General features: G+C 39.9%; 2 protein-coding genes across 12 annotated transcripts in view; one reads left to right on the forward strand and one right to left on the reverse strand.

Annotated features, from left to right (window-relative positions):
* The window catches only part of NBEA (neurobeachin), a 634,796-nt gene that overhangs the window by 145,280 nt on the left and 462,008 nt on the right, over window positions 1-27,508 (reverse strand). For 6 of the 11 annotated variants that reach the window (XM_088460223.1, XM_088460224.1, XM_088460222.1 and 3 more), the window contains one exon: window positions 26,772-26,908. In XM_088460223.1, the coding sequence (XP_088316349.1) occupies window positions 26,772-26,908 (137 nt within the window). Of the gene's footprint in view, window positions 1-26,759; window positions 26,909-27,508 lie in introns of all 11 variants that reach the window. The other 5 variants (XM_088460216.1, XM_088460215.1, XM_088460219.1 and 2 more) reach the window with 1 other exon arrangement.
* MAB21L1 (mab-21 like 1) lies at window positions 22,775-25,409 on the forward strand. Its single transcript, XM_088460147.1, has one exon. The coding sequence runs from the start codon at window positions 23,264-23,266 to the stop codon at window positions 24,341-24,343; it is 1,080 nt and encodes a 359-aa protein (XP_088316273.1). The 5' UTR covers window positions 22,775-23,263; the 3' UTR covers window positions 24,344-25,409.

The following is a 27,508-nucleotide window of genomic DNA, read 5'->3' on the forward strand; positions in this document are numbered from 1 at the left end:
AATACAACGTATTAACCATGTTGCCTTTTGGCTGTCATTATTTTGCAAGCGTCGATATTTTAACCATGTCGACATTATGGTGTTGACTTTCAGACTGCCGACACTGTGACTGTCAATATGGTGACCCAGACAATGCTAGTTACATTCTGAAAGAAATATTTCAATAAGCACGATTTGCATTAAAGTAACTAACTTTGGGAAGAATCATTCAAATGGTCATTTGTTTTGCTACGTTTAATCGTGAAAAGCCTATATATCTGTCTGTTATTACCCAGTTTTGTTCTATTAATGCTTACAATTGTAAAGCGCAACGGAATATGCTGCGCTATATAAGAAACGGTTAATAAATAAATAAAAGCAAAAAAGTATTAAAAGCGATTTTTATTATTCCGCTACAGTAAAGCTGGATAAAAAAAAAATATATATATATATATATATATATATACAGTATATGTCATTTGCGTATATGAAGAAAGAAAAAGGTATTGCCAGCAAAACTGTGCACATCACATGTATGAAAATTGGGGGGCAAGCCATCCAGTCATGAAGTGGTTAAAGAGTAGCACTGGATGTGGGCTATTTTATTCTGACGGCAGAAAAGCGGTTAAGTCTAGCTTTATAAAAAAAAAAAATGCGTCATGGTTATAGCTTTAATGAAAAAAATGCCTCAAGCATGCTCTATATTAACCAATATCATCTAAGTCAGGACTGCTTACCTAAATAGAGGGATCGCATATTTCTCTCCTGGCAGGGAAACACAAACTCTCATAAATGGAAAGCATGTAATATATTCCTGCAGACGCAGCAGCCAAAACAATGAGAAATACTGATTGATTTTCACAGTGCAGGGATGTGGGAGCCCGGAGTACTGGAAGAGCAATATTGTCCCAAATTACATTATATGGACTCCATTTATTTTGCAAAATGACATTACCATATATGTTTAATGCACTTTACATAATGAAGAGCTGGAAAAAAAAAATACGTAAATCACATTTTTCTTTTCGGGACTAAATACCTAATCTCCGTGTACTGTACATGGCTACACACTTAGTGATACTAGTTTTGTTTAGAACTCTAACAGGATTATATTTAGGCTTGGTCAATATGGAGAGATCAAAAATATATTAATGTCCATAAATGTAGTTATTAATAGATTCTCAGAATATGTGACATGTCAAACAGTCGGAGTCTCACCCATTGCAGCACACTAATATATATCAAAGCCTGTGCATTATTTATTTATTTGCAAAATACCTGTCCAACAATTCTTTAAGTCCCTCATCCCCATGGCTTTACAGATAGCTGCCACCATAAAGTGCGTACACATGGTACGATATCTATGAACGATAACGTTCAGTGATATATCGTTCATTTTTATGCAATGAATGACCTACGATGCGCATTCCTGGACAAACGATAACGATATCTATGATCGTCCATACATGCAGGACAACTTGCACGATACTGAAAGATATCTACGATCGTCCATACATGCAGGACAACTTGCACGATACTGAAAGATATCTATGATCGTCCATACATGCAGCACAACTTGCACGATACTGAAAGATATCTATGATCGTCCATACATGCAGGACAACTTGCACGATACTGAAAGATATCTATGATCGTCCATACATGCAGGACAACTTGCACGATTCTGAAAGATATCTTCCAAAGATCTCTTATGCCGCGTATCCACTACGCGACATTACTGAGGGATTGCACGATTATGTCATCGTAATCGTGCAATCGCTCAGTAATCGGGCACAAATTGTGCAAAATAATGTTGTAATTAGCACTATTTCTGCGAAAACTCCTGCATTGTGTTATTAGTACATAGCAACAATTCATAAATTGATGCAGAAACTGGTAAATATGCCCTTAAATATGACTTCTATGCTTCTCATATAAACGTTACATTTTGGCATTTTAGTTATCATAAGTGAGTTGCAAATATGCAGCATTATTGTTTGTACATCTTTAGAACAGCCTTTAAACAGATTATTTCCACAGTACTACAGTGTTATATGGGTTAAGCAAAACACTTTGAATTACAATTGCAAAACAGTGAGAAGCAGTAAGATCCTGATCTGGTGTAAATAGAGGGGTAATGATGATAATAAAACAAAATGCTTGAAAGGGTGATAGAATAACGGAGTACAATGCAAGGGCTTATAGTACTGACTCCATTAAATATTTAGCTGGTCGCTCCAAAGAATAGACATAAGCTCCAAAAACGTACGTCTAAGGGTTTCAAACATATTGTACAGAAGTCACATCAAATTAATGCTGAGGACCATTTAGAGCCTTTATTCTGAAAAGCTTTTGAAAAAAGGATTAAACTATGAAACTCGCATGATGCTTAAAGTACGTATTAATGGGTTTGAAGAGGGAAAGGAACAATGCGAGTGTTATTTTTAGATAAATCACTACTTTGTATGGAGCAGACAAAGCTGCTGGGGAAGAGGCATTGTACTAACTCCCAGCCAATATCCCACATATGCAGCAACAGTGCGAAGGCCAACAAGTTCACTCATTAAAAGGAAAATAATGAAGTGTAAAAAGTTATAATTGTGGTATACATTGCCAATGTTAGTGTAAGGACAGGCATGGGTTATTATGTTACAATTCCCAGACTCCAAATTTAGGAGAACACCCCCCCCCCCCCCCCCCAAAGAAATAAAACAACAACTTTAGTTTAACATTTTTTTTTGCTGTTATATAGATATTTGTTCTGTTTTATGTGGATGAGGAAAAGTGAAGGAAATTTGTTTTTTTAAAGGGGAAAAAAATAACTAAAACAAAACAAAAATACACAGTATTTGAAGTAACACTCATTCTTTGGCCTCACTTGGAACTGGAAGCAAAACCAAGTAGGGGAAATTTGCCTTCATAATATCGTGCAAGAGGTATAAATAATCCAATTTATTTTTAATAATTTTTTAAAATTATTATTATATTTATTATTATTATTATTATTATTATTTTGCATGCAGGGAAATACTGGCTGCTTTTGCATGTAGCCCACATCAAACAGCTGCTTTATTTTACACTGCGATTCAGAGCGGAGCTGAGAGGCCTCCTCCCAAACTATAAACCTGCCCAATTATTAAAACGTGCCCATCCCCAACACATCAGAATGTTTTTGACAAAGTACAATATTACACCTATTAGCTAGTAGGTACTCCTAACTGTAAATCATTCCTCCAAAGAATCCCGACTGGCTATTACAAAGTTTAAAACAAAAGTGTGTGCTCCTGAGGGAATTGGGGCTCATTTTGTCTCGATTTGGCATGTGTAAATGTTGGGAGGCATGTTACATGAGTTGCCTGGAAATGACATGGTTTATCAATACAACTGCATAATAATATCCCTATGTTTCTGCTATACTTATTCTTATTTCCTAGGTATTACAAGTTAGCATTTATTAAAAAGGATTATTTAAAATATCACATTAATTAAACAAGTCAATAGTGGGAGCAGATAGTGGAGACTGTAGTGCCCCAAGGTCTGCGGGCTGTGTGCCACAGTGACAGTATAGTGAGTAACCTGCAACAACACTGCCAGTGAGCCATCAGTCATGTTCTACAGACAAGCATTCCCTGAATTGTCATAAAGGTTGAGGAGACAGACCTTGACAAATCTGTTCCCTTGTCTGCCCCATTGGACAGGACTTACATAAACTGGAAGCTCGTCTCTTCAGAATCCCGACACCAACAGGTAAGTAGGCTAACCCTCCCCTCTCCCCCCCCTAACCCTCCCTTGGTGGTGCCTAACCCTGTCCCCCCGGGGGTGCCTAAACGTAACCCCCCTTCTCGCACCCTAAACCTAACCCTCCCTGTGGGTGCCTAACCCTAAGTCCCCCTAGGGGGTGCCTAAACCTAACCCCTCCCCCCCCCCCCACAGCTAACCCTTACCTGGCTCCTGTGTCTTACGATCGGGATGCCGGCTGTCGGGATTCTGACGCCGCTATCCTGATAAGGGGGCTAGCGCATCTGCATTTTGCCCAGCGGTGGGATACACGCGTCGGTATATTGACGTCCGGCATCTCGTACGCCGGGATATACACTACATCCCATGGAAAGCCCTTATTTAAAATAAGCAATTCTGCTGTAAAAAGTCTTCTAAATGGATTTCTGCAGCAATGGGCTCCTTGTCTGGGATGTTGACCATTCAGCCTGACTGCTGTCCAATACAGCGATCAGTGACACGCTGGATGGACAAGTCTCCAACTGAATTCCAGTTGCAACATCTCTAAGAGCTTGTGCTCGCTGGTAAACAACGACAAGTAAAATCGGCACTGTGTTTATGTAAGGAGCTGAGAGGTGTTTAGATGCACTTACAACTATTTCAATTTATTTCCTAAATGAGCCTCTATAAGAAAAACAGGAATCCGTTACATCGTTAAAGGCACACAGACTTAGAAACAAATGCATTACATCAGATTATGTTTAGAACTTGCACTGACATGCATTTAAAACACTGGAATGGATGAACTAGCTCTAAAAATAATGGATGAAATGTACGTATCAAGCATGGACAAGTGGAGAAGTTGCCCATAGCAACCTATTTGCTTCAAGGTAGCATTTATTAAGTACATAAAATCATAGGTAGAAGCTATGGGCAACTTCCCCACTCTTTACAATGCTTGAAACAATCTCCCTCAATGTTACATAGCTCAAGATGAATATGTAAAAAAAACCTAAAATATGCAAACCGCTGACTGTATATTCATAGCTTCTTACATGTGCGCAATTTGTATTAAAACCTAAATATAAAACGCGTAGTGATGTGTAACCTAAGGGAGCCAAATGATCAATAATCCGGCGCTGCCATAAAACAGTTTTGCCCACAAAGCTAGCGAGGCCCAGACATAACGTATTGGCATCACCAAGCATTTCACATAAAGAAGAACATTTAGTGATGTTACCCAGCAGACAACCAGTGCTGGCAGCTTAAACCGGATCTTTCCCGTGATGGCGGGGAGGACTTTCTATACCATTACACTCATGGCAGAGAGTCATTAACTGATAGGTAATAACCTGACGGCTTTGTGTAGGCATATTACCATACATGGTTAGTCAAGATTAAGATTATAATGGAAATTCCTCGTCCAAAAATTTCAAATAATGCACCCAGTATGTAAGCTACAATACAGGAATATATTTACTAAGGTACTAATTTTCAATTCATAATCTTTAAAAAAAAATAAAAATTAATAAGTGCAAGTTATAAGTCAATTAATAATAGATTACATAAACAGAAAACAGGGAGAGAAGATCAATTGACAAAGGGATAGAGAGATAGGTGCGAGGATTAGTGGGCATTTATAGAGGAGATGACGTTTAAGGTGAGTCCTGCAATTCAATACACATTCTGTTATTCAATAGCTCTAGGTCTGGTCACGTCAGAATTGTTGGTAATGTTTGGCAAAAAAAAAAAAACAACTTTAGTGTCATTTAAAAATTGTCTAAAAATATATATTTTTTAAATCTGTGGCCTAGTAATTAATAATAAAAACATCTACCCACATATCCTTAGGGAAGGGATGGGGAACCTCCTGCCCAGGGGCCTAATAAGGCCATTGGTATCATTTGGTCTAGCCCTCAGAGCTTTTTTCTGCTAGCCTCATCTGGTTAGCTGGGTGCCTATAATGGTACCCTGCAGCCAGAATCTGTGCAGCAGTGCCACCTAGAGCGTCCTTAGGATGTTTCAGACGGTCACACAGCTGCCCCTACAGTTCCCCGGAGTATCCTCAGGATGCTCCGAGCATTGCTGTAATCACAGGCGATTGTGGCCCTGCCCCCATGTGACATCATGCAGAGGGGGCATGGCCTAAACCAGGCCCGCAAATAATTATATATAAATCAAAATGGCCCATGGCAGAAAAAAGGTTCCCCACCCCTGCCTTAGGGGATCTCCTTTGGTTGGGCTCTGGTCATAGGCCGGTATTGAGATCTTTATTGTACTTTAAGAAGTACTCTAGATTCTTTATGAGCTTGAAATATGTTGATTAGAATCACAGGAAATGTTAAACTACCCTCAGCCCATTTATCACTGAAAGTTGTTTTTAAACTAATCCCAAACCTGTCTCTGTCTCTCTGGCTGATCTGGGGGTGACTAAATCTCTTGATCTTTTGTATGATACTGGTGTCAAGACGTTTGCTCAGCTGCAATCGCAATACGGTATCCCCAAACCTCGTTCTATATAAGTATATGTGTGTCCGTCACTTCCTCCAATCATTTTCTAGAAGTCCTTTGGATTTACCTCCAACCTCCTTCTGTATTATTTCCACTTTACATACTCCATCCCTGAAAGGTGCTATCGTTGTACGGTATAAGATTCTTATACCTCCGGCGTGGAGTATAGGCAAACGGCCGGCATCTGCATCTTCTGCTGCCATTGCCTGGAGAAGCTGAGTGAGCAGCAGCCGCACTGCTGCAGCACTGGGGTGGGGGCGGGGCCCGGTTGCCTGATGACTCTTCGGTTAAATAAGCCAGTGATCCGAGGAGTCTGAAGTAAGCAGAGTTGTCTGCTTCAGACGCCTCTGATCAATGGCTGAGGGAACTGATGAGTCATAAGTAAGCTCCGCCCCATCCCAGTCACTGCAGTGTTGAGCTTCTCCAGGGCCCCCGGCAGCCAGCGTCAGGCATGACAGCAGCATGCAGAGCGGACTCAGAGGAGCCAACTGCCAGGGAGCAGGAGCCTGAGAAGCTGCAGAAGAATGACGCTGTCCCCGAACAACTCTCCCTTTCTAGCCAGCGTTATAGGTGTTTCCCGGCGTGGAGGGGGGGCACAGTGTGGGTGAGATGAGGGAAGGGGGGGCACAGTGTGGGGGAGATGAGGGAGCACAGTGTGGGTGCAATGAGGGAAGGTGAGGCACACCTCCTACATACACAGCAATAAAGACTTTCTTCTGAGCCAGCGTTATAGGTAAGTGTTTCCCGGCGTGGAGGGGGGGCACAGTGTGGGTGAGATGAGGGAAGGGGGGCACAGTGTGGGTGAGATGAGGGAAGGGGGGCACAGTGTGGGTGAGATGAGGGAAGGGGGGCACAATGTGGGTGAGATGAGGGAAGGGGGGCACAGTGTGGGTGAGATGAGGGAAGGGGGGCACAGTGTGGGTGAGATGAGGGAAGGGGGGCACAATGTGGGTGAGATGAGGGGGCACAGTGTGGGTGCAATGAGGGAAGGTGAGGTACACCTCCTACATACACAGCAATAAAGAGTTTCTTCTGAGCCAGCGCTGCATTACGTCAAAGAAGTGGTTGATGGGGGGCATTGCCTATTTGGTCAGTCCCGGGCCCCACAATTTCTCATGGCAGCCCTGCCCACACACAAAATGCTTGGTACTCTATCAATAATCAGCACAATACTGGACTTAAGGGGGGGAATTCAATTAGAGGCGATAAGCCATTTTTCGTGAAAAGTAGTTATCCCCCAATTCAGGTGGAAAGTTGGGGAAAATCAGTATTTTAAGGAAAAATATCGGGACTTGGTGCAGAACCAATGAGACACCAACCTTAATTACTAATTAGGCCAACTTAATTTTTTAATAAGCTTAATTTGGGCAATAATGACATGTCATTTTTGGGGTGAACATGGCAAAGTGCAGGAAAATGGGTTGGTGTGGGACATGTATGTGGGGGTGCTGTATGAATGGGACAGGTGATTTTAGGATTGCAGGTGGGTGCTAGAGATGTATTTTGAAGGTTTTTAATAAAAAAGTGGCTTAAAATGATGCAAAAATATACTGACAGGCATTTGTATGCAGCCCTAATTATTTTAAGTAGAGCATTTTTATACAGAAAAACTCTTACTTTGTATAATTTATTCACTATTTGAGAAAAATGCTTATAACAGCCATTTGACACAATTTAAGAAGCCCAAATACTTCTATTATGGCCACTAATAGACGTCTATACTGTTATACAATATCAGTTTGTCTTTTTTGGGGGTACAGATATTCCTATGTTCACCTATACTTAATGAGTGTGGGTGAAACTCTTATCACCCATTTTCAAATTGGATTGCACGATAAGTTATCACCCGTATACAGGTGTGAAGTGAAATTATCGGGCGATATGGGGTCTATTTAGCAAGAGTGACGATGTTGCCCAGAATATTATCGGGCAACATCGTCACGAGATTTTATCAATTATGATAAAATATGGAAGCTGTGCAGCAATATTTTGTGCAGGGACGGCGGTTGCGGTAACACACTGTCCCTGTAGTGTCACAGAAGGGATTGTTTCATGATTCCGAAAATAATCCCTACTGTTTGTTCCTCTGCGCATGCTCAGTCATGCGCTCGGGAACAGTCTCCGTCCCTGCATGCTGTGACCGCCGACGGGGTAAGTACAGCTCCAGCCTCCCGAAATTGATTGACATGTGTATACAGGCTTTATACTAGCCTGTACAAATTGCACAGAAATATACATGTATACAGGCTAGTATAAAGCCTGTATACACGTCAATCAATTTCGACAGGTTTAACAGGCTCTAGAGTGACTTGCCTGTTGTCGATCACCGGGAAGCAGGGACGGAGACTGGGCGGGCTTACAAGATGCTGCAGGGACTTATGGGAAAATTTCCCTCTGTCCCTGAAGTTTTCGGGATATTTTCTTCATATAACGCCATTCTGAAATGGCGTTATATAAAGGAAATATTTATCGAGTGATTTAACACTTTTTGCTGTGCTGAATAGCAAAAAGTGTTAAAGCATTGTAGAGATCAATGGCTGATCCCTACAGTGCGGTACTCTGCACGATGGAAATTAATGGAGAAGATAATTGCGTTATCCTCTGCATTATCCCATTGCTGAAAGGGGGATTTACATAAAAAAATCTGGAAATCATAGTTTACGGGTTTTTTTATGTAAAAAAAAAATCAATGCTGAATAGAACCCTGAGTGTGATAAATTTTCATGGGTGTTAACTTATCAATTTCATCTCTAATTGAATTCTTCCCTAAAACGCTTATTTTATGAGTTTTCATTCTTTGCACAGTTTAATTTTTTTTTAGAAACAAAGATACAATAATAATAAAGAAAAAAAAAACTTTCGTTGATTTTGTGAAAAGCTAACAGACACCACAAACAAAGGGATATTCATGTAAGTCCTATAGAAGATGTAACCACCTGTAAACCCATTTACTGTGCGAAAGGTTTAACAAGCAAAATTCTTATGTGAAACTTGGACACAGTGTGAACGATAATTGCATGAACCTAAGCAGTTGTCATCTCATCAAAAATAATGAACGCTCAAGAGGCTTTGAATGGTATATATTTTGAACTGTATCTTGAAGAAGCAAAGACTTCAGGGTGAGAATCTTGCACACAGAATATATCTTCCCTGGGCTGGTTCTGGATAATGCCTGTAACAACGAGTGAGGTTGCAAAGGATAATTCCACAAGACAATAGACAAAAACACAACTAATAATGCTGCTGCTGGGGTACTGTACCCATCATGCATTTGCTTATACCCCTGGTGGCGAGACAGATTGTGCTTCTTCCCCCACATTACACAATGTATTGTGAAAATTCAAATGATACAAAATGGATTTGGTGAAAGATCACTTTTAATAATGCTTAGTCAATGGTTTACCCTACATCTACTTAATTATGACACAGCATAGTGCGTAAACTCAGTTTCCACGGACTGACAAGACTATCACCCTTATTTGGGGCTCACCAGTGCAGGACAGGATATTCTGGACAATGTGTGAAGTTATTAAAAAGACAAAGTCACTGAAGTACCTTAGAAGAATAATGGCCACCAGCAGTCTAAAACATCAAATATATAATAAACATGCAACCTGAGGGTATGTAATTTGTGTCCCTGATTGTCAGAAGCATACATATTAGATGATATTAGGCACTGCCATTTTGGGGTCCCAGAACAAGAACACAATTATTTTGGGGTTCCAGATTAAACGCACACTGACATGCTAGGTACCAGCAATAAAAATAGCATCCTTGAAATAGATTCCATACACTGATATATGTCATATAAAGAAAATGCATACAAGACTGCAAAGAAATGTAGGAAGCAGCATCAATGGATATGGTGGTGCTATACATGACAGCATGACATATAGGGGTCGATTCAATTAACTCGCCCCTGCGGGTCCGGGGGAGTAAATGTGGCCATATGGCGCACTTATGGTAGCTCCGGATGTGCTGATTTTGTTTGCAGCGCAATAAGGCTGTGCTAAAAAAATCAGCGGGTCGAGAGCGAGATCGGGTCGCGAGTTCAGCCACCATTGCCGCCGTTTCTATGCCATTGCAACTCGCCCCCGCCCCCTTGCATGTAATTGAATTGACCCCACAGTGATCAGGGTGATTGGGAACTTATGTAATCACAATAAAACACAGAATAAAAACACAAAGTGGCAACAGAAATAAAAGCTAAACCAGGCAGTTTTAACATTTATTTCTGTTGCCGCTTTAAATTTAAATCCATTGGTCATAGTCGCCGATCATCGACAACGGATAGTAAATCTAGCTCTGGGAGTTAAAATACCAAGCTCACATTCTAGCACCCTGTAGATCACTAAGGAAAAAAAAAACAGCAATCTGGCTGCTTAATGATGAATAAAAATCCAGTTTGTTTCCTGACAGTATTATCCCCCCCAAATAAACAGAATTCTGATCTGCAAGAACAAGGGGTGCTTATAAAGCCTGAGAGGTGAGAAACAATGCAATTATAACATAAATTAATTTATTGGACTGGGGCAGCAGCACCCAACAAAAATAAGACCCACATCTACCTAACATAAAAGAAAATTCACAAATAAAGGGAGCAAATGGAAAATGCCTAAATGTATAGATTATTATTAACAATGATATGGAATGGCCTTTTTACTATTGTTCCCCAGACAGGGAAGAGCAGCGAGTATAATAAGTGGGCTTTGGAGAGGAGATAAAGCAGAGTGTCAGCCTCACCCTCTCCAGTCACTCACTCATTATGTGCTGAAGCACTCTTGTGAAGTGCCGCTTATACTTGACCTATCATATCGCTTCTTCTGTAAACACCTAATCCCTTCTTGTTAGGTGGTGTCAACACAGACTTTCATTCAGCCGTGTAGCCATCCTTGTGCTGAGACACCTCAGAAATGCTGCCAAAACACTCTCACTAAAATAGAGCTATTTGAATTTCAACCAGGTAAATAGATCTGATGAGGTTACATACAAAAGGATAGTGGAGCCTATTCACAAACACGCTATCCAACTAGAGTACCCTTTTATTGGTTACCAATGCAAGGGGCACTGTATCATTCTGCAACAGTACAAATATATCTCACCATATACTATAGAAATCTAGCTAATTACATATACAGAGAATAAGCTACATCGTCCTGCCAAGACAACTGATTGCACCGTATATTTTATATTTGAAATGCCGCTAACCATCAATATTACGTATAAAAATCTTTTATCTAGATGAAGGTGGAAACAAAACCTAAAATGCTGCAACACTGGGTACACACTTAATGATGGGTACACACTTAATGATGTGTGTAACCAGCAATGCGACGAACAACCGCACCACTGATGTGCCGACATACGTCGGGAAGCCGGTACACATTACATGATCCGGTGCCCGACCAGCCAATACTTAGGTGCCAGCCGCATCCCGCTGCATGGGGTCCGTCATTCGCATTATCAGATTCAGATGCATGTAGGGACGACCTGATGTGACCAACATAGTGCGGACCACGCTAGCTGATTTTAACGATATGTCGGACAGATCCGTTGGATTGGGCAAAAATCTTCTAATGTGTACCCAGCTTTACTTAGCTCTTCAGTTAAGCTAGTTTGTCACGGCCACAAAGCCTAAACTACAAGGTCTTTCAAGGTTTTGTAATATATAAAAAATATATTCCATACATTTGTAAGCATAGAATTGTAACATACATCTTCAAAGTAAAGGCATGCATACATGAAAATAATTTCAGATGGACAACATTGCATGCGCTATTGCTCACTTAACACAGGCATATCTACTAGCCTGCCTGCAAAGTGTTTTGATAGGTTTACAGACAGGAAGTTTAGTGTGCAATGAAGACAAACTACACACAGCACACTAAACAGGACCAAACTTTTAATTTCCCTCAATTTGTATTGTTAGATCCATTTTCTCATACCCCACTGTGCTAGCTTGTTACTGGATTGCAATTCAGACAAAGGATTACCAAAATAGTTCTGTACACCTAAAACACATGAAATACACATGCGGCATGGCTGTATTCTCTCTTCTCTGAAGGCAAGTAAAGGCGCACATCCTCTACCCGATTAAACAGAGCGACTGAATGAGAACGACATCGTTATCATACAAACTCTGGTTAATTGGGCACAAATCGGGCATGCAAATGGTGGAAACGACCAGCGATGCACGCTCCAGCTGGTCGTTTCTGACATCAATCATCACCCCAACATGCCGGTCTATCCGCCGATAGACAGATTGCCCATGTTCGGGGATGATGGAGGGTGCCTACACTGAACAATATATCGTTCAGTGTAGGCACTGCACAGTACAATGAACGACTGAACGATATTGTTATCGTTCAGTCTTTTCATTGTCGCCTAGTGGATGTGCCCCTTAACACCCAAAGCAACTACTTACTATACCTGGACCCATGTGACACTGCCATGTCCAGTATTGAACAGGGGCATGAAAGACACCAGAGAATGCAGAGGTAGGGGCCCAAGATTAAAGGGTGCAGCCAGCCAACAGAGGGGGTGTGGCCAGTCACCACAGTGGGACATAGCCAATCATTAGAGAGGACATGAAAAGAACAGTGCCCCTTTATAAAGTAGGGGACAGGGGTGTGTCAGGACAACACATTATGATTGGCAGACGGGCTAATCTTGTTGGGTGTAGTTTCCATAGAAACAAACGAAGCAGCCAAGTTCATCCATGATCCTGCTTCGCCAAGTTACTAACCCCTAGAGGAGAGGTTGGGGCCTTCAGGCAGTGGGGCCCACCAGGAATTTCCCCTGTACACATGTGGGCCAGTCTGACCGTGCCCAAATCTATTGAATGAAAGTGGATGACCCTCTTCTGCTCGGTCACATATTTCTTTTAAATCTTTGGATCTCAAACATTTTTCAAAACGTTTGGTATATATTTGTAAATGTGACTTGAAGCATAAAAAGGCATCTTGTTATTTGTACGATACTGCAATACCTTTGTGGTGCCAAAAAAATAGAATAATTTGAAGCAAAGCATTGATCAGAGATTTGTTCCACCATTATCATACAGATGTTTTATATGTCTTATTTTTATCTGCAAAATATACAGTTCAAAAAATCAAGTGCTAGGACTGCTAAATATGCAATGTATGTATACTGGCACCTTGCATCCACAAATGTTTCAGGTGAGAATGAAAACATTTCAGTGGGTGAGAGTTGCGGACCATGTTCATCTCTTTATGCCTAGTCTACCTATCTCAAGCTAGTTCCATGAACATGAGAATGAGTTAGCTATTCTCCAAGGGTTCAACAATCACCAGATCTAAATCCAATTGAGCACCTTTGGGCAGTGGTGGAACCGGGGATTCGGAGCATGAATGTGCAGCTCACAGATATGCAGCAACTATGTGATGCTATCAAGTCAGCTTGCAACAGATGCTCTAAAATGCTTCCAGCGCCTTGATGAATCCTGGGGACAAAGAGGGAGTCTACGTAATAATAGAAAGGTATGCCTATAAAGTGGGCAAATACAGATCAACTATTTATCTAGGTTTCAATTAATACTGTAATTGGGACAAATTCTGATGTCTAATGTTGCTTGTCAGCCTAGTCTTGTGGACAAGGAATGCAGACACAGCTTTTTAAACTTAACATAAATAAAAGCAAAAACTAGAATTGCTGCCAAATAACAATTTTACCGGATATGTCAGATCATGTTCACCTGCACTTAGCTGAGGATATTTCTGCATGCTTGCCTTCCTAGATATATTATACAAACCTGCAATTTCCAAGGTTGTTTCCTGTCTATTCATCTGAACAACATGAGTAGGTAGTGATTTTTATTAGCAATACCTGTATACATGCATGATTACACGATCCCTTTTGTTAAATGCCGTATGCATTAAAAAGTTGCCCCCATGCCTCCCCTCTTAATCAGACTGGACGAGACCGCATACTCAAATCAGGATGATCCTGCCTAAATCATGAAAGTTGAGATGTCTGGTAAGGACATAGGGATCAATCCAATTGGGGTGTGAATTTGTTTCTTCAAACTTGCAGACTTCGCATTGATGCGGGCTCCCGAGAATTCTCCAATCTAATTAAAAATGCCTATTCGCACTACTCGCAGTGGAGGTTTGCGAATTGACTGCCAAATGAGATTTGAGAGAAGTGTAAGACAAAGTGGGGAGACCATCCTGGACCCCCCAAAATGCATAATTCCATTAACAGGACCACATAGAAGGCCGTTTGTGGGCATTAGGAAGGCACTGTAGGGTTTTTATATGGTGTCAAATGGCTGATTTGTTTTTTTTTTCTGTTTTTTTTTTTAAATGTATGCAAGAAAATGATAGACAAACTTTTTTTGTTTAATCTCAAACGAATTAAACTAATTTTTAAAAAAAAAAGTAGGACAGAGTTATGGGGAAATATAAAAATATATAAAAAAAAAAAAGTGTCAAGAACCCGGGCTTATATCTTTATATCTATATCTTTATATAACAAGATTATATTAACATTGCCTATATATTTATTAATAGTGTTTTATTGATTGCATTGCAGTGTTGTATTGGTACAATCATTTATTGATAAGTTATTGGATCTGTTTTCAGATGTTGATTTTTCTGCATAAATACCAGAAATATACCACTGTTTATATTAATATTTTTATATTTGTAACATTTATACTTATGTACACAATTATTTTGCTTCAATAAAAAATTTTTTGAAATAAAAAAGGTGATTTTGGGGTATTTTGAGGCCACTTTGGAAAAAGAAAGTTAAACAATTATTTTCAAGTAAGAAAATATTGTAATTAAATTTGGGGTGCCTAAACTAATTAAAAAAAAATTGATTTTTGGGGTAATTTGAGGACACTTATTTTACCCCCCAAAAATGACATGTAATTATTGGATTAATTAAGATAATTGGAAACTTCCAATTGCCTAATTAGTTATTAGGGGGGGGGGGTGTCCAAGGGGTTCAGCACAATGTCCCAACATTTTAGCCCTAAAATAGAGATTTTCCTTTCCATCTCTCACCCTTAGGGAGGTGTGAATGGAAAAATGCAAATTCAGTCTCACTGATTCAGTGTGAGTTGCTAATTGGATTGCAAAATGAATTCGCTACACAAATTCGAAGAAAAAATAGCAACTCGCACCTACTTGGATTGACCCCATAATTGCAAGCAGATGCAGAGCCACATGTACCCGCATATTAGTACCTGTAGCCAATGCGGGTGCCCGAGGGCTGATAAAAATTCCTGTTGACTATGGTCACTGCTTCTGATAGTTTCGTTCATATGCGATAAGGAATATCATGGGGTCAATTTAATTACCCATGAATTACTTGTGGCCACAAGTAAGTGCGGCTATATGCTGCACTTACGGTACCTCCAGACTGGCTGATTTTTGTTCGCAGCCCTATAGGGCCGTGAGCAAAAATGTGAGTCCGGTGCGAGTTGCTGTGCCGTCAACTTGCGTCCTTCACGGGTAATTGGATCAACCCCTATCTCTCCTGTATTGTAGGTTTTCTTTATGAAAATCAAACTGAATAGTGAATGTGTTTTTCATTGTCAAGATAAATGTTAAATAACCTCTGTGCTGGTTGGTGACCCGGTTGTGTGCATATACTCCTCATGTTAGCCTGGCACGTATGCTATAGATGCAGAGCCAGATGCATTTTACGAAGCGCACATCACAGCATATGGCCATGAGTATGATATTTTCACATGCAACTTTTTAGATCTTAATTTTTGGATGCATATGCAACCAATTCAGGATAAGATCCTTAATGTCCAAACTGCTGCTGCTTTGGAGGATTGGTGCACTGGGGTGAGCTGCGGTCATAAATAAAACGAGAAGTGGAGAAAGAATTGGGAAGCCCAGTCTCGTTCGTGGAAAGAGAATTCAATTGGGATCCTGTTTGTGCACTAAATATATGCATACAGTAGTACTGCTCCACGCATTTGTTTACACTATAAAAGGAGGGCTTTAAAAAGTAGAAAAACAAGTTATATCGGGCAATAATTAAACACCCCGTTTATCACGATGGGTACTGAAGATGATCAACGTCTGAATCTGAAGTTTATAAATGTTAATTGTGTAAGAATACTAATTTAGGCGATTGAGTTATAAAATGAAGGTAAAAGAAGCAGTTATACTATAATACTTAGAATAAGTCTCTCTAGTGTGTGTGTGTGTGATAACCAGCAGGAGCACATGTAGGCAGTGATCAGACACAATAAGGGTTTTATTGGTTACAAGATCTTCTCAAATGGAAAAAAATTAAAGAAAGTTATACTATTCACACATCAATAACTCTCCTCCAGCCTTCTTCATTTAGTTTGGAATCGTTTAGGCAGACGGTATTATAATAAGTGACCTTTAAGGAATCATGCGCAAAAAATAATACATTACGGATGACCAGGGGGGAAATGTAATAGATTCTGAATTTGCAAAATCAATGACTTTTGGCGAATTTTCTGTTAGTTTTTAAAACGGCAATGTTATTAAAAGGCAAAACCAAATGGGGTCTGCCATGAATAAAATCACTGTTTTAAAAAGTCAGTCAAAACCAGCAATTATACAAAGTTGGAACCTATTACACATTCCCCCCTTCATGTACCCCACACACCAATTCCAAGACCATGTAGTCACACACACCAACTAGTTCTTTACTAGATGGCAGCTTTTCAAAGCCGCTGACTAGTTGCGTTTTTGCAAAACATGGTGCATTTTACACTTAATAGTATTGGTGTTTTAAATACTGCTGGTATAAACGCCGGTAATTGGTGGCATTGAAAAGCTGTCATTTAGTAAATAGATCCCAAAGTTTCATTGCAAGCCAGAAAAGTAGAGTATTTAAGATAACCCATAGTAATTTGGCCCGATAGGAGTACAGTTAGTACTGCTGCACCTTTTATATTTATTTTCTATTTATTTTCTATAAGTGTAATGTATTTATTGTTGTAAAAGTTTATGAGTAAATAAATGCTTACACTTAAACAAATGAAAGACTAAAATGAAACTTAAAATGGCTAACATGCAATTGTTAAAATTACATTGACTTGCCTGCTTTATTGTTGTATCGACTGATAAATTAAAAAGAAAAAAAAACAGTTTCTAAAGTTAAAGCATTTCATGTCTGGTCGCAATGTTTGCCTATAAAAGCTAAATACACACAATAGGGAACAGGCAAGGCATGTGCCAACTAATGAGTGTCAAGTGGACATTCCACAGACCGACAAAGAACGGCCCATGCAAGGAACAGATTAAATCACTCTGAACAAGGAGTGTTCCAGGCTTCATTAGTTATTATTACCCACCAAATATGCTGAACAGAATGTACACATGTCAGCTGGGAGTGACAGACAATAGAGTGGACAACTTATAAACTCCTTTTCGCACAGACAGAGTCCATAAAACAAACGCCTGGCACATTTGAATTCATGTGGCGACACCTCCTAATGCATAAACCACCAGATGACACAGATGGAGCAAAACCAACATGAAAAGGGGCTCTTTTGTGTCTGCCCTGGACCTGATTTGATAGTCATTCAAGCAACTAAATGCAGATTGCTCTTCAGGAAAAAGAAGAAGAAAAAAAAGTTCATGGTCTTTTATTCAACAATAAAAATTAACCCTTTCACTACATTTGTGATTTAAAGTGGATATGGTCATGTGTCATTATTCTCCTGGTGGGGAAATAATAAATAGATTTATGCCTAAATAAATAAATAAATGAGATTGTAATTCAAATTGTTTATTTATTTTCATTTTTCCAAAACATTGCTGTTTTTGTTTATGTTTTGTATTTTTTTTTTGCAAAAATAAAAGCGGTTTGGATGAAACTGCTTGGATAATTTTTGTGTGACACAAGAGTTTACAAGGTTAAATTACTATCTGAAGGAAGGTAATCTGGCAGCCTTTGAGAGCAGCCTGCAAGCACTACAATCTGCATCTAGAGGGGCATTTGTCATCATTAGCTGAGGCCTGACAGCTGGCACCCACTGCGTCCCAGCTTCTAAAAAGTAGCGAGGAAACTGCTTCTGCATTTAAGTTGCTTTTGTCGCCCATGTGTTGCACTAAGAGGGCTTCTCGTAAAATGAATGGTGAATGTGGATTTCCTAAAAAGCTGAGACTTTTTACCAAGGTTCCATTTATCAGCAGAGTAATAACGATTTCATAGTAGGAAACCGGTACAAACTGAACACACTGCAATAATTACATGCAGAGCACACTAAATACAACACAATTCAGGTGATAAAATAGTGACAGCTACCAAAACACTATATATGCCTAAAATTATGTCAATGAGCCCCTTCCTTGAGCAGAATGTGTACCCCCATTCCAGATTATTCTTTTACATCATTATGTAAACTAGTTGCCATTCAAATAAAAATAATTTTTTATGCTAATGTGAATCGTATGTAAATGGAAAACACTCATTTATCAGAGAGACTGACAAGCCTTCCATATTGCAAGTGAGAAAGGAAAATGCCTCAAGAAAAGGAGCAATTAATTAATTTTATATTCCACTGTCTTGAGGCACAACCAAATTAGTCATCCGGCTACTAAACAAACAAAAAAATTTTTTTTTTGTTAATTTAAACACATATGGCTTTTCCCTGCTAATCCGAGAAGCGCAAGGACTGCAGATGCCCATGGCGAAATTGTGTTCTGCAAGATGAACTTTGGGGAAAATTGTGTTAATGTAGTGTGGTGATCTACACAGTATTTATACAGGGCATTGCAACTCACATATACCTGCATATATAAGCATAGTTTTGTGGCAGTAAGTTTGGAAAATGTAATTATTCTTAATCAAATGTAAAACAGACTTTGAAGACTTAACCGTGACATAACTAAAAAGTGTTTGATATCCAGAAAAGAGAGGAAATTATTTCAGATGTAGTTGTAATGAAACCTCTGTCGTCTGTGGACTTGTAAGAAATAACTGCACAAAATATTAATACTGCAATCTGAAAATGGTGGCTTGTCACACATGCTTATTGGAGCATACACCGCAGACTGCAAAATATATACTATTTAGTTCTGCAACTGTTACATTTGGTAACCAGACACTCTACAAATAGTGATACAAGGAAACCAAATGTGGCAATACTAAAATATTATGTTTGCAATGTTTATGTCTACATATTTTTAAAATAATATAATACGTCTTACAATTAGCAGCATGCAATTAAAATCAGAATTTAAAAAAGAAAAAAAAACATTAAAAAGGTCAACCTATACTAATTACAATATTATTCACATTAATACACTGCTTCAGTCTTGTGTAGCTACAGAACTAGTCACAGATCTTCTTCATGTAAAACGCTCTTTTTTTTTTTAATACTATTCCAATCTACAGATTGTCCTCTGCTGCCCTCATCCCTAATAATATTTCCAACTCTGCATCAGGGCAGGTCATGAGTGAGTCCCCCCATTCATTGTCTTAGTTGTAAAGTACTTGCTAACAATACAAACCATATGCAGTATGGTATTAATGTGTGTGCTGTGCCCCACTGTTATGTGTATTTAAGACTAATTATGAATCAAGGTTTTAAATACACTGACTTCTTAGATTTGGAAAATAAATAACATTGTTGCTTACCAGTATTTGTCTTTTAAATGATAGGACAGAAATGTTTATATCATTCATGTATCATACTGTTACTCTGAGCTGTCTACTATCATTTTATTTTGGTCTCCTGTATTATGTGATCTACAGTGAAAGTGTCCATTATACAAATACAATATGCAAAAATGGCCTGGGAGCCATTCCTTCCCATTTGTTTTCTATTTCATAAAATGACTACACATGACATTTGCGGAGCTATAATGGAGGAGTTGCTAGGCAACCAAACAAAATTGGCTCCAGGCGGTTCAATTGCAGATTTTGCAGGCAACTTTTCACTAGGGCAAATGCTTAAAACAGAGTGGTAGATCATTTTATTGTATTAAATAAATATATATATATACACACACACACAAATATATTATATATATATATATATATATATATATATATACACACACACACACATACGGAGAGAGAATATTACTTTTTGCTAATGATGTGGATAACTAAACAATTAAAATGAATATGCACATTAAATTACAGAATGGAGATGACAATGTAATAGAATATATATATATGTATATATATATATATATATATATATATATGCATGCACTTTGCATAAGTAAGATACATATTTCCAAATTATACTGCTGTGTACAATTGCAGGAAGAAAGCTTTGATTTGTTTAATGTTTCTATGTAATCACAAATTTCTATTTTTCTGGTGAAGCTATATTAAATAAGATAATTTAATTAGAAGAGAATAGTTATGTGTAATCCTGTTAAAAATACTTACTACAACGGAGTTGTACTTACTAAAACGGAGTTTCACGGTCTGTTTTCTAGACTACAAAATATAAGTGTCATTTAAAATGTATGCGGACAATATACTGAAAACTGTGCATAGTTTAAGTTACATGCCCAATATAAAAATATATCCATAATTAGAATAATTTATAAAATAAAAAAAAATGAAAATAAAATTATGTTTTATACAATATTAAATTAGAAAAAAATTTTTTTTTACAAGAGTTAAATATTTTCTTTTTAGATGTAGCAAAGGGAACTTGTTTCTGGGTACTGAACCCTGCAGGCTATGAGGCCAATCAGCAGAATGGCAGGAGATGGGGAGAGGGTGTTATACTAAGAAAAATCAATGTGACATGCACTGTGCTGGGATAAGAACCACTGCTGCCTGCTAGGAAACGGGGTGCTGCAGGAAGCCGGTAGTAGAGGAGCCCCTGTTGCCCCCAAACACTTTTACAGCAATGACCGCTTCGCATGAAATAGTCGGAATATCATAAATACCGAGTAATAACTGCTCTATAGCCCGGTTATATAGCATTATCCTCACTGGTATAATAAATACTGCCGGACAGACTAGTAAGACAGAAGGCTCTCCTGCATTTATGAGCCCATTGCTAAATAATATTGCCAGTTATAACTAGAAGGAAGACGGACAAGTTCTGATCGGCGCCGCGCAGTGTAGTCGGGGGAGACGCGCACAGTGTGGTCAGGGGGACGCGCAGCGCTTATGCGCGCCGCTTACTACAGCTGTGACCTAATTCAGCCGCTACAAACTCACTATATGGAGCAGCATCATTTGTATCTACAGTAACACAATGGCATTTACGGTAACATAGGATCCACTAAGGGACAGTTAAACTGCCTCACTGCTCAAATCTATTTCACTGCAGACAATTATATACACACACACACACTAATAGCCATAAGAACGAACGAATAAATAAAAATTGACCAATGCACATTGAAGATTAGATACTTCCCTATTGCAATATACTAGCCCTGCTGTAATTTGTCTATAAGTGAAATTTCCACATGAACTGTACATTACTACAATATTATAGTGCCGATGTCTAATCTATTGTATCGCGGTATTCGGAACAAATAATCACAGTCATATAAAAATAGAATTACACGTAACAAATTAACACCAGCAAATATTCATATGCCCGTGTTTACAAACACAATAATACATATTGAGACAGAAGTCTAATGTCAATAATGTTGTGTTAGCAAAATATGGAGACAAAGGGGACTTGTGCATCAGGAGGAACAGTCCCATTTCACTTGCAGAGCCCCAGCAGCAGGTGTAATGTCAGGGAAGTCTGCCTCCGATGTGACAGCCTGGGCCTCCCCCAGCCACTGGTAACACGGCTTGTGCAGCATCAATGGGAGCAGCAGAGTCTGATGATGAGTACAGCGATCTGGTAACACGACCCTGCGATGCATCCAGCCCCCTGCACATCGCTGCAACACATGCACACAACACAAAAACATGCCGAGTCCCAATTAGGGTTTCCTGTAAGTACCTGATCTGCACCGCACAAAGCTGCCTGTCACTCCCAGCTGTCACATAGGAGAGTGCCACATATTACACATCATCTGTGCCGGAGACTGACTGCTTGTAGCGAATCACTGCACTCGCATTGCATTACCTTGTCCCTTTAAACTGCATTTAATTGACACATCAAACCCCTTTTAGAACAATGCAGACAACCCAATCCGGATCAAGATACTTGACTGATTTGAAGACATCAATATATGCATGTACAATCACTGTGCGCTGATTTACTTATTAGATCTAGATTGTTTATAGATAGATAGATAGATAGATAGATAGATAGATAGATAGATAGATAGATAGATAATCATATGACAAATAGACAGAGTTATGCAAAACAAATGTATCTGATCATGTTACAGAGACAGACTTTGATCCTCTGGATGACACATGAATAGTCTGATGCCAGGTCCATATGCCTGGGGCTGCAGGGGTCATGCCCTGGGGTCAGTGCCCGCAGTGCTATGCCAGCTCTCACCCTGCACACATCACCCCAGGATTTGGGGAGGGGGTGACAGGGGCTCGCAGCTGAAGGCGGAGACTCTCCTAGTGGCGATTGGCCGCTTGCCTGGTCCTCCCTCTATAATTCCCACACGGGAGAATGAGCGGGGCTCTTGTACACACCAGCAGCAGCCTCCATTCACCTAGTGCAGGGTAACCCATCACCAGCTCAGGGCCATATAAATATATATTTATATATACACACACAGGGACTGCTGCACACTATTTATAGGGACTGCTGCACATCATAGACAGGGACTGCTGTACATCATAGACAGGGACTAGTGCACACTGTATACAGGGACTGTGCTTGGATTGCTGTCACCCTGCCCTGAGTTACCTGCCCTAACTATTGCAGCTGCTGAAGAAGGAGGAGGGGAACGGCTGGGACCTTGTCACCCATACTCTTCCCATGCAGCTCCCAACTCCATCCTACCATCAGCAGCAGCAGCCGCACCCGTGGGCACAGGAGCACTAGGCTGCCCCCCACCGGGCTCCATTCTCCCCGGGGTCTCCTCCCTTCTCCTCAGAGTTGGCTCCATCCCCAGCAGCCGCCTTGGATCCGTCGGTGTACTGCGAGACTCCGGTGTACAATCCGGATCTCTGCCCCAACATGATCGCGGCCCAGGCCAAGCTGGTCTACCACCTGAACAAGTACTACAACGAGAAGTGCCAGGCGCGCAAAGCGGCCATCGCCAAGAGCATCCGGGAGGTGTGCAAGGTGGTGTCCGACGTGCTGAAGGAGGTGGAGGTGCAGGAGCCTCGCTTCATCAGCTCCCTCAACGAGATGGACAATCGCTACGAGGGCCTGGAGGTCATCTCCCCCACCGAGTTCGAGGTGGTGCTCTACCTCAACCAGATGGGGGTCTTCAACTTCGTAGATGACGGCTCCCTACCGGGCTGCGCGGTGCTGAAGCTGAGCGACGGCCGCAAGCGGAGTATGTCCCTCTGGGTGGAGTTCATCACGGCCTCCGGCTACCTGTCCGCCCGCAAGATCCGCTCCCGCTTCCAGACGCTGGTGGCCCAGGCCGTGGACAAATGCAGCTACCGGGACGTGGTGAAGATGGTGGCGGACACCAGCGAGGTGAAGCTGCGGATCCGGGACCGCTACGTGGTGCAGATCACCCCGGCCTTCAAGTGCACCGGCATCTGGCCCCGCAGCGCTGCCCACTGGCCCCTGCCCCACATCCCCTGGCCCGGCCCCAACAGGGTGGCCGAGGTAAAGGCGGAGGGCTTCAACCTGCTCTCCAAGGAGTGCCATACCCTGGCCGGCAAGCAGAGCTCGGCCGAGAGCGACGCCTGGGTGCTGCAGTTCGCCGAGGCCGAGAACCGGCTGCAGCTGGGCGGCTGCAGGAAGAAGTGCCTGTCGGTGCTGAAGACGCTGCGGGACCGGCACCTGGAGCTCCCGGGGCAGCCGCTCAACAACTACCACATGAAGACTCTGGTCTCGTACGAGTGCGAGAAGCACCCCCGGGAGTCGGACTGGGACGAGGCCTGCCTGGGGGACCGGCTGAACGGCATCCTGCTGCAGCTCATCTCCTGCCTGCAGTGCCGCCGGTGCCCGCACTACTTCCTGCCCAACCTGGACCTCTTCCAGGGCAAGCCCCACTCCGCCCTGGAGAACGCCGCCAAGCAGACCTGGAGGCTGGCCCGGGAGATCCTCACCAACCCCAAGAGCCTGGAGAAGCTCTGAGCCCCTTCCCCATGTGGGCACTGGACAGTCCCAGCTCAATCACCCCAGACTCTGGTGCCCTCTGTGCCATGTAAGGGAGCTGCCATCACACCCCAGGGGCACACCTGGAATACACACCACCTGGGGAGCGACCCTTAAGCTGCCAACATGCACTAGTACTGCGTGGCAGAGTTCTCGGGCACGGAAAGGGTTAAAAACGCCACCGTGCCACGCTGTACATCCTATGTGACTAATATACAGTGATCTCCGATCCCATCGGTCGCTGTGATCGATTTCATACGGATACAATATTTATATTCCACCAATTTTTTTTTTTTTTTAACCACCAATGAAGATGATGACGATCAGAGTTTGCTGAACAATTTACTACGAAATTTTTTTTCGATCCTAGCTCTTTCATGGAGATTATTTAAATTCACGTCAATGTTTGGAAACTCCTAATATTGCTGTGACATTAAAAATAATATAAAAGTTTTTTTTATTCTAATTGTATTTTTTTTTTTCGATGGCTGAACGTTGTTTAGTTTTGGATTATAAATGTCAGTATTCTGGTTAAAACCTTGGGATTTGCCACCTGAACAAACTATCAATGTACATTTTTTTATTTTATATATATATATATATACATACATATATCAGCATATTGTGACTGGCAGTGTCTATAAATCGTGGATGTTGTTTTGTGATCTGGTGAAGTCTGATTTCCGTTTCGGATACAACAGGATATATATATATCTGCTATGGAGATACCGTATAAGAAAGGTCGCATTTCTCACGGTACTTTTTCTTTTTTATTTGACAGTGTCAGAACTTTGAAGTTTACATTTTATTTTTGTTTCAAAATGCTTGTTCTATTCCTAACATTCCATAAATATACTTGAAATGTTATTTAAATATATTCAAATGAAATTTGAATTTTGCTTATTAAGATGGCGCTTGGATATTCGAATGATATATAAATATATATATATTTGAAAATGCACTTGAAATACACTGGATAATTACATCTGTGATTTTAGATTTTAAACTGTTGCGGATTCTAATTTAATTACAAGCTAATAAATGACCTGAAATAATATTGATTTGTGGTTTTTATTCTCGTTTATTTAGACAATGATAAAAGGTCGAATTTACTTCTCTTTTATAGAAAAGTGTAAATAAACACGGTCATTGTCTAGTTTGCTATAATTTACTTTGTACTACAACAAGGCGATTTATCAGATACTCTAAAGAAATCTACACAATAATTTGGTTACTAAAGACTCTCAGGGACTGACAGTTCTGGAAGTGGTAATTAATAGCTTAAACACTTTTACAACCCGCTAAAAATAAATCTGCTTTTCAAAGATTTAACATGTTAGGGTGGATTAGAGAGAGGACTGTGACACTGTTGCAATACTACTAAAGCCTGCTTTATGTTGTTTTTTTGTTGTTGTTTTTTTTACTAAAAGTGGATACAAATTCTGAAAGTATACTGACAAACTGAAATGTCTTTCATCAATTCATTGCGATCTCGTCAAAGATAATTGAAACAAAACTAGTTCACAAATTTCAAGAGCCTACCTGACAAAACTCGATAAATACTAGTTCTTGATAAACGGATATTGTTTCATATTAAAACCCAAATCCGTCAATTTAAAACAATGACTTTTTTTTAAAACCACATATATAAAAGCGCTGTATATACATACCAATAGGTCACTCATAATTAAGAAAAAAACGTAATGTTAAGCCAAAATAAAAATCCCTAAGTTTATATTAATCAGATTACATTTAATTAATTTAGTATCCTATCAAATAATTATTTAAAAAAATAACAAAAAAAAAAAAATATATATATATATCATTGGCATCACCGGACAAATATGAATTATTTTCATTAAGTATGTCAAATGTACACTCTCCGGTAATGTTAGAAAGACTAGCCAAATAGACACATTACACAATAGCATATTAGCTACTGGAATAGATATTTAAACAAAAACAAAATGTATCAAAAACATGATCGGGACCGTGAGTACAAAGAAAATAGTTAATAAACAAAACAAATAACTTTAATAAAACATGCATCTATATACAGATTACTGTTTTATATTTAATAATAATATTACTACTAATAATAGTAAACAATACATATTTCCAATCTTTAACCAGCAATATTTTAAGGTGAATGTAGAAGGACTAATTTCAAAACATTAGCACTTCTATAAATGACAAGTTAATCATCACACATTCGTATACTGATAAACTAGTTTTAATGTTATACACATTAATCTATAAATATTTATATTCGTGGAGCAAGCCATAATTTGAGAAATCCAAGTTGAAATAAACTCCTTCCTTACATTAACAAGAACTATAATATAATCATAATAATAATGACATAGACAAGCTCCCACAAGCCCCTTGCCCTTACATGGGTACTCACTTTGGGGTCGATCTTCTTGAAGCTCGGGTCTTCCTCATCTACCTCAAAGTAGATTTCAGTGGTGGTAATGGAGAGGGTGCCCTTGGCCACCACGATGGGTGCAATGAGCTGGGCAGGGGTGCTCAGGACAACAGGGCCTGTAACACAGAGAGAGCCATCAAGTCTCATACACCCCCTTGATAATACAGCAGGGCCAAGGAGTTCCTCAGGGTTAGGGTGCTGCACTGTACATGTATGAATTATATTCTAAATATAAATTAGTCATTATAACATCACCCATTTCCCAAATAGAACACTTTTCCCCGCTGACAAATAAAATATATTTATTTAAATTAAATGCATTAATTGTGCTAAAACACACTCACGGAAATACAGTATGTGTGAATTACAGTATGTGTGAATTTATACTGTGCTTTGCGGTTTCAGCAGTAACTGTACACAATGTCCTGGATGTAACAGTCACTAGTTGACACAATTTAATAGCAATTTGACTAATCTCTTGCGTTTGAAAGTAGTCTGTCAGTGAGCTCATGAAATACATATATGGTGGTATTTATAGCGTATATGGAAGGATTTATATAAAATACATATATGGTGGTAGTTATAGCGTATATGGAAGGATTTATAGAAAATACATATATGGTGGTAGTTATAGCGTATATGGAAGGATTTATAGAAAATACATATATGGTGGTATTTATAGCGTATATGGTAGGATTTATATAACATACATACAT

Source organism: Taudactylus pleione, unplaced genomic scaffold (genome assembly GCF_031769625.1).
Source record: "Taudactylus pleione unplaced genomic scaffold, aTauple2 ptg000043l, whole genome shotgun sequence".
NCBI lineage: Eukaryota > Metazoa > Chordata > Amphibia > Anura > Myobatrachidae > Taudactylus > Taudactylus pleione.

Coding starts and splice junctions, on each gene's coding strand:
- MAB21L1 (XM_088460147.1), top strand. CDS start 23,264: ATGATCGCGGCCCAGGCCAAGCTGGTCTACCACCTGAACAAGTACTAC.